The following is a 9,498-nucleotide window of genomic DNA, read 5'->3' on the forward strand; positions in this document are numbered from 1 at the left end:
GGAGATATATATATATATATATATATGATGAGTTTAATAAGCATGATAAGAAGCATCTGGTCGAAGACGTAGAAATTAACATAATTTATCATCATTGCTTTATTTCTCATTTGTTTCTGCATTTTATATTTCTTATTTACTTATAATTTATTTCAGGAATTATATGATGATTATAAAGATTGCTGATGAAGGTCACAATTTTTTTCAGTTAAACTCATTACCAATAAATATTTTTTTCATTATTTCAAAAATACTAGATCAAACTAACTGAAGCTCATATGAGATTGTCATTTGATATCACAAAAGATATGAAATCAATAAAGAGTTTTTCAATAGAGGTCAAGGTCATTTCTCCCTTTGTGAAGAATTATTCATCTTATTTTTTATTTCATAGTCGGTCATTGTCATTCCTGCCCATCCCCCCTCCCCCATTCTTAGGGGGTGGAGGGGGGCATGTCAGAAATTAATTAGTTTTAAACCATTGTTGGTTCCTGGACGAGAGTTTTTCCCATTTAAAGACCGAAGCCAGTGCCATATAGCTGCTTGTGTTTATTCTGCTGTGCAAGACATTCACTCGCGAAAAATGGTTGGAATATGCGGCGCAAGGCCCCGGACAGTGACTTTGGTACAGAATGTCCTTTTGCTCAACAGAAAGATGTATTTATACTCGTTATGTGTGACGAACCACTTGTGGGTAGATTTAGGCCTATCCTGTGGTCTGGGATCTTTTGACTGCAGTGTATGTTCCACGTAATCAAAGATTCTTGCGAACTTATTAAAGGCCGGTCACACTCAGCCCGAATGCTGATATTCGGGCTGAGTGTGACCGGCCTTTAATAAGTTCGCAAGAATCTTTGATTACGTGGAACATACACTGCAGTCAAAAGATCCCAGACCACACCACAGAATAGGTTTAAATTTACCCCACAAGTGGTTCGTCACACATAACGAGTATAAATACATCTTTCTGTTGAGCAAAAGGACGTTGGGTGCGCTAGAGACCCGTTGAGCACTCGCTCAATTCGCTGCATGTTCACTGGGAAAGTGTTAAAAGCACGTTGCGCGTTTCATGTGGGCCAGATGTTGGCCGCCGTACCTGATACGAATACTAAGCGTATTCCCGATGTATGTATGGCGTTGGTCTAGAGACCTTTTCTCATGCCAGGCGTTCGTTTAGCGTGTAGAGTCATACGTCAAGCTCTGCGCACAATGCAAACATGCTTAAAAATTATCGAAGCACAATCGGATGAACAGACAACGTTGGTATAACGTATTCGCAACCTTTCGTTGGAGAACGCGAACACTTATTTACGACGGTAGTTGATTTTGGAAGAGACTAAAGCTCTGTCCTGTAATGCAAATTGTGTGACATGATATTTTTTTTTCGTTTCACATCTGCAACAGAAACATTCAATATGCGTTTCGTGTGCGAAACTCTGGTTGGTACTTTGGTAACACCGATATATCCGATTTAGGACGACTTTCCAGAGCCACATTTGGTTCCTCATGATGATTAAAATACTGAAAAATGGGATATATTTCCAAAACTTGTGGGTGTCACAAGCCAAACACTTGTTAAGTGATGCATATTCAAAACCTGAAAAGACTAGCTTCCCTGTTTAGGGTGATTTTCGAAACCCCATGGTCGCGCCTGATATCCACTCAACCATGGAAGTGTTCCTCCGGAAATCCCTCATTTCTGGGGGAAGTAAAACGTAATGCCCATTACATTGTGTGCTAGAGGCATATCGCTTGTGTAGAAGGAGCAGACCAATTTTGTCGGGAATGTCTATATGGCCTGTAACACGAAGCTTATCAATGATTTTAAAACAGTTTTCTACGTTTGATTCTATTGACTATAATATACAATCAAACTTAAAAATCAAGTGTATGATTTATCGTTAACTTTTGTGTAAAGGGACCCTAACGTTACCGTCCCTGAGGTTTGCGAAAAGTGGCAATTAACGCACAATGACGAACATCTAGCAAGTGGCACCGAATTGGCGAAAGTTGCAAACCATGCATGTGTGACCATGCTTACAGAATATCAATTACAATATAATTAGGTTTTAGCCCTACATCTCCTGGGGTAATTTGATTTTTGTCATTCGGGGGGGGGGCATTATGCCCTTATGATCTTAGCCGTGGATTGCGCGATCACAACGAAAATTTGCATGGTGGTAGGAAATGACGTAATCTACGCAGTTGCATTGGTAAATTTCACTGAATTTATTTATTTTTATTTTATATGAGTTAGTTATGAGTCAATTTATTCATGTAATCATACCTTTTGATCTAATTCACTAAATAAAGCTCCTAGAATGCTATTTTTGGTGAAAATATTCTTAATAGCATTTCTAACAACTGTGAATGAAAAAAAATTATGGTACCAAGACCGATTTTTTTTCATGTATTTCGTTTTTTTTTTACTTCTTGTTCTTTTTCGATGGAAATCGTTCCAGACTTAATTCTGATCATAAACAAGGCAAAGTAAATCAAGTTTAATCAGTAAAAGTAGAAATAATGATACATTTATGAATTTTGGCTAAATACACAATTCGCATTGGATTTGTACATGAAATCACGTTTACGAGCAATTTTGGGTCTCACATGCACTTGCATAACGTTGTGTAATGTCGTAACCGCGTACCCGGGCGTCACAAATTTGGTCTAAAAATTTGCACGAGACTTGAAAATAAAAAGTCAGCGAGCGACGAGGTCAAAAGATTTTGCGCAGCAGGTATATCGCAAAAATTGACGGGGGGGGGGGCATTATGCCCCCCTTCCCTGGAGAATTAGGGTTAAAAAACCTCTATTGTTGTAAATCTATTGCAACAGATTTATACAATTCAATGAATAATGACGATGCTTAGCTATTTATTCTGCCCTCTTGTTCTGCTGTTCATGCTTGAGTGTCCTGACAATGATCTGTCTGGAGTAATTTTGTTGCCGGGACAGAAATCACGGAACTCCGAAATAAGGGTTAACAGGAGATGACATATCGTATTGGATCTGGACAACTGTGATCTTTCATGAAGATAAGATGTAAACCAATCAAGTAAAACACCACTTATGTCACAGCTTATTAAACGATCCAAAAGCAAGTCATGGACAACAGTATCAAATAATTTTCGTCGACATATAATGTGATGTTCACAATGTGTTTATAACTCTGTTGATGAAAACATAGAATATAATGCACTATTGATCAGCCATGATCATGATGATTTTTTGGTAAAACCTATGGATGATCTCCCGTGTAGGATTGCAGCTTAAAATGATAACTTATCTGTAAAAAAAATTAAATGCTGCCCCATCTGCTCTATCCACGTATTTCTTTTTTCAAACGTTGAATCGGTGATTAAGTGAAGGGCTGCTTTGCATAGTTGATGGTTTGTCGAAACTGGTAGATTGTGGAAGACTGAACGATGTTGCATCCAATCGTATTAGTGCGAATTCGCCACAATAGACGATTTACTTAAATTAAATTTTCCTCGGCATGTTTAATGTGATGTTCACAGTGATGTATGTAGCTCTGTAGATGAGAAAGTAGAATATAATGCACTATAATTTATCTGCAAAACTGTTGGAGCTATTAATTACTGCCTCTTCTGGTCTGTCCACGTTTTTTTCATGATTATTATCTTCAACCAATCATTAAATGAAAGACTGATTTGTATAGTTGATCGCTAGTCGAAACCGGTAGGTGATGGGAGATTGAACTGGGTTGCGTTCATTAGTTTTCGCCATGGTTTCGCCACAGTAGACTATTAACTTCTCCCCAATAAACTTAAACTGTGTGGAAAACTGCAAACAATTCTTTTATATTGGTAATGAGAAGTTATCTACAAAATAAATTAATGTAGGTGTCTCTCGGGGCTCCAAAAAAACATTAGTAATAGGTATCACCTATATAATAAACAAATATCCATGGCTTTTTTCTAGAGTGTATAAATATAATGAGGTTTCTGGGTGTAACAATCGATAATTGCCTTGGCTTTAAGCAATATCTATTCGCAGAAACAAACTTTACTTTAATAATTGCCTACTTCCCAAACTTTATTGGGTTTGGTTTAGCAGATCAGAAGGAAATCATGATATGCTGAACAGATTACATAAAAGGGCAACGCACTTAGTATTAGATCGCACATGGATGGCACGGTCCGAAATCAACTTTAAAAATCTAAATGGACCCTCACTAGACAAAGTGTTCCATAGTTCTCTCCAAGGACTTCACATCATATTTCAATGTCTTTATAATAATGACAGAGCCATAGGAAAACCATTTTTAACATTACTATTTTTTCATATTTATATACAAGTATGGTTTTCTTTGGCAATTGATTTTTCCTAACGCATTTTTTTTGTTTTCTTTTTGTTTGGACGTCGTAAAATATGGTTACTATATAAATCTTGCATGTTTGTTCTATGCTGGCCATGCTAAATATTCGAGAATAAATGTATATATGAATAAATATATATATACATATATATATATATATATATATATATATATATATATATATATATATATATATATGTTTATATCTATATGTATATATATATATTCATATTATATATATATATATATATATATATATATATATATATATATATATATATGTTTATATCTATATATATATATATTCATATTATATATATATATATATACATATATATATATATATATATATATATATATATATAATATGTATATATATATATATATGTATGTATATATATATATATATGTGTGTGTGTGTGTGTGTGTGTGTTTTTGTGTGTATAATAAATGAATAAGTATTCAGGCTTTTCTGAATATGTAAACTACAAGAACGCTTGTCCGCGCATCTATACAACATGGGTCATGATTGAAAACCTATAAATCACAAAACACAAACAGTACACTGTCAAAAATATATATCTGATAACTTTTCGATCGTTTTCAATTTTGTATCTTTCATGAGCGTAGTTAGACCAAAATTTTCCTCCCTATCGCAATTAAAAGAAATTTAGTTTTTAAAAAACTGGAAAGGGGAATATTGAAAACACCTTTTGTTTTCCATTATATCCACGTTTTGTGATTGAGTTTTCAATCGTGATTCATGTTGCTCTTTATAAAGGAAAATCGACATTGAACAGACTCTAAATAACTTAGATTAGTGCTAGAAAGCATGCAATATACAAAATAAGTCAATATAAATTCAAGTGTGCAATACCGATTCTGATCCCTGTGCATTAAACGTACTATGAGTAAAAGAAAATAAAGATCAAGAAAAATTAAAGAAAGACGAATGAGAAAAAAAATGATCCGTCTGTGATTGTGAAGCTTTCGTTTATAAACAACAGTAAGCTGTATATAAGTTATTCAATCTCTGCCCCTTTCTTATTGTGAAGTTTTTTTTACCCAACATTTCCACATTCGAGATATCAATAAATAAATAAAATATTATATTTTTCTCTTCTCAGTGGTCGGAATCCGCAAGCTGTCTACAAAGTTCTCAACAAGCTTGTCAAAGAAATACATGACTGGCAGGGTAAGTTTGACGTAAAACGTTTATTTTTTTTCATTTGAATAAAGAAATGAGCTTTTAGTTTACAAAAAAAAACCGTTCCCTTCATTCCAAGTCCTCGAATGTAGGGAATAACAACGAGATATGGAATTTAGGCCTATGATGATTAAAAAATATATCGTATAGTGTAAATGCTTTGTGTGGAATAATCATTTTTTTAATGTAAATCATCGTTATCACCATCGACTGAACATTGTGGGAGTGAAATTGCGATTGAATTTAATAGTATGAAATCGCTAAATTTGTGCTGCCTATATGGACGTCATCTTGACCCATATGGGCCCTACACGGTCCACATGGTATCCAGTGACCCCCCCCCCCCCACTTTCACCGCCCCTGTGGGAAGGGAACGATCTATCGTCACCAGGGGCGTTTACGTACGCAGAATTCTCTCAAAGGGATTAATGTATTAACGAAAACAAGTTTAAGAGCAGATAGAAGTTATTAAATCAAATATCGATAAGGGCGCGTTGAATCATTTTTAAATTGTATTGTGAAAATTCAAAATCCATTCTTGATTAAATGTTTACCACTTATAAAGCTAATAAAGAAAAGCGCTGTTCGGGGGAGGGGGGTGATTCTTTGGACCACGCTGCTCACTGAGTTTTTACTTTCACGTCTTGCGTAACTTTTGAAACCAATTTTGCGTCACCCGGTTACGTGGTCCCAAAATTACGCAACGTTTTGTTACATTAATAGAAAGCGCATGATTGCAGCACTCCTCCAGAGCTCTTAGAATTCTATTTCATTTTGTCAGTTATACTGCATCCTATGTTTTAAGATTGCAACCAACTGACAGAGACATATGCCAGGACTTTGGTAGACTATTTCTGGAACAAATCAGCAAGGTTGAAGTGAGTTATTTCATGGAATTTTTTTGATGACATTGACTTATTTTGTGACTGAGTCAGGAGGCCATGCTTGGATCATTTTATGCATGTATATACTCCTTACTTGAACTTAAATACAACAGAGGACTTGAATAGAGGACTAATCCTATTGCTTCTCCCACACAATGGGCTGCATCCATCTCCTCTTACTGGTAATAATAGGTCTTCCAGTTTATCTGAATGAACCCTGGACTTACAATGTTCAATCATTAAATCCTAACTTTGTTCAGCAGCCCCTCATTAGGAAGCACTTTCTTAAGAGAAGAATTCTGTACAATTCCAATAGCTATGCTTCCTTCCAGATTGAAGTACTGAAAGCTGGAGACATTCATAGGAACCCTGGGCCGACTGCTAATGTTAGTGAGGAATCTGTTCACACTCATGCACAGCCTAAGTACAGTCGTGAGAGTCTAATTACTATCCAGAAGGACTGTAATAGACGGCTATCGCATAATGTTTATTCTATCATCAAGTCCCTTGGACTTAATCGTCGGAGGGCAACTCGTAGAGGAACCAGAGGGGGTCAGCAGACAAAGGCGCGATCTCAACTTAGAGTAACATGTACATCACCTCTTCAGACATCTCATTATGACCATGATACACAACAGTCACTTGCTCTTTCTGCAACAGAAGCAGGCATTGCAGAACACCATATTCCTGTTGTCGAATTTATGCCAAGGCATAACCAGCCTATCGAACACTCAGGATGTCATAGCAGAGGTATCAGCAATCTTGTACAGATACCGCGATCTCACATCAATTCTGCTGGACAGGAATCACTTACACTTTGCACTGTCAATTTCAGGTCATTAAGAAATAAGTCAGCAGCAGTTCTGGACTATGTTCGTGACAGTAAAGCCGATCTATACGCGATAACCGAAACATGGCTTACCGAGAATGACGCAGCAGTCATTAATGACATCGTCCCTCCAGGTTACAAATTCCTGCATCATCCACGGGCTTGTCGTCGAGGGGGAGGAACAGGTCTCCTTTACAAAGATACCATCGATGTTCATGAGGTAAAGGCTGGTGAAACGAAGTCATTTGAATTTGCTGTAAATAACATCACCTTTGGTTCATGCCAACTCAGAATTGTTAATCTCTACAGACCACCATACTCCGAGAATCACCGCATCCCAATTTCTACGTTCTTATCTGAATTCAGCGAGTTTATTCAGCCACACCTGATGTCTAACATTCCTATAATTTTGACTGGGGACTATAACATTCATGTTGATGTTATTGATAATTATGACTCAAGATTGTTTCGAGATTTGTTAGAATCTCTTGGATGTGTTCAACATGTTAAAGTAGCTACTCGTGTGTCAGGTCATACCTTAGATTTGATCATTACTCGACAGTCTGATGACATTGTTTTAGAGCCACCTTGGTCGGACTCCTTGGTGTCTGATCACATGTCCATTTTCTGTACCCTTAATGTTTGTAGAACTCCTCTGCCAGTGAATAAGGTGTCATATAGGAAGCTATCCAATGTTAGATTAGATGCACTTAATAATGACCTTGCCTCATCTGAACTTTGTTTAAATCCACCTGATTCTCTTGATGACCTAGCCTCATCATATGATTCCACTTTACGGTCTATCCTAGATAAACATGCCCCTATGTGCTTAAAGAGTGTTAATAGTCGTCCTAGAGTTCCATGGTTTACCGATGATATAAGGATGGAAAAGAAGAAGAGAAGAAAGGCTGAAAGGAAATGGAGAAAATCCAAATCTGTCTCTGACCTTAATGCTTTTAAGACAGCTAGAAATAGGACATTATACGTAATGAATAAGGCCCGTTCTAAGTATTACACTGATTGTATCACTGATAATAGCTCAAACCAAAAGAAACTCTTTGGCATAACAAAGTCCTTACTGAACATGACAAAGAGTGATCTTGTCATACCTCCTAGTGTTGACAACTATGATTTTGTTAATGGACTAGGAGACTTTTTTGAACAAAAAGTAGTAAAAATTCACTGTGATATTGAATCATTGTTACATGAAGAGCAGATTGGTGTTGATGGTTTGCAGAGATGCTTTTCTGCTTCTAACCAGCACGTACTCTCGAGATACCTTACTACCTGTGCTTACGAAAATCATAAATCTCTCATTACATGATGCCAAGTGTTATTCGGGTTGGAAGCTAGCGTTAGTTAGGCCTGTGCCAAAGAAACCTAATTCAGAAGTAAACTTCAATAACTTCAGGCCAATAAGTAACCTTCAATATGTGTCAAAGTTGGTTGAAGGGGCAGTCACTGCTCAAATTCAGGAACATCTCGATCGTAACAACCTCTTCCCCTTAACACAGTCAGCTTACAGGAAGTTTCACAGTACAGAAACAGCCCTACTAAAAGTCAAAAATGATTTACTAATGGCTATGAACCAACAGAAAGTTACCTTTTTAGTATTCTTAGACCTTAGTGCTGCGTTAGACACTATTGACCATAGTATACTTGCTGAAATATTGGAAACTGATTTTGTGATAACAGACTCTGCTTTGTCTTGGTTGCAGTGTTACCTTTCCGATAGGCAGCAACAAATATCATTTGGTGACATTACCTCAAAGAAATTTGACGTTAGATGGGGCATTCCCCAAGGGTCCAGGATCGGACCACTCCTTTTTCCCTCTATTCTAGTAGGCTTTTTTCGGTTATCAAAGCATACTCTGAAAAAAATATCTTGTCACTGTTATGCAGATGACACTCAATTATACATTTCCTTCAGCCCAGTCAGGGAACAAGAACAGTCCTGTGTTTTGGCCCTTGAACACTGTCTACAGGAACTTCGTAGATGGATGTTGAGCAGTAAGTTGAAACTCAATGATAGCAAAACTGAGTTTCTTATTATTGGAGCACCTAGGCAAGTGTCTAAATTAAATATAGATTGCATAACAGTTGGAAATACTGTAGTAAAGCAGACCATGGTTGCAAAAAACCTTGGTGTCTGGTTTGACTCGCAGCTAAACATGGAAACCCACATATCCAAAACATGCAAAACTGCCTTTTATCATCTCTACAACTTACGTCATAT

At 36.7% G+C, this 9,498-nt stretch overlaps 1 protein-coding gene across 1 annotated transcript; it reads left to right on the top strand.

Annotated features, from left to right (window-relative positions):
* Positions 1 to 6,588: 6,588 nt before the first annotated feature.
* LOC121416820 lies at positions 6,589 to 8,586 on the top strand. The gene has a single exon (XM_041610333.1). The coding sequence runs from the start codon at positions 6,589 to 6,591 to the stop codon at positions 8,584 to 8,586; it is 1,998 nt and encodes a 665-aa protein (XP_041466267.1).
* Positions 8,587 to 9,498: the final 912 nt, after the last annotated feature.

This window comes from Lytechinus variegatus, chromosome 6, assembly GCF_018143015.1.
Source record: "Lytechinus variegatus isolate NC3 chromosome 6, Lvar_3.0, whole genome shotgun sequence".
Lineage (NCBI taxonomy): Eukaryota > Metazoa > Echinodermata > Echinoidea > Temnopleuroida > Toxopneustidae > Lytechinus > Lytechinus variegatus.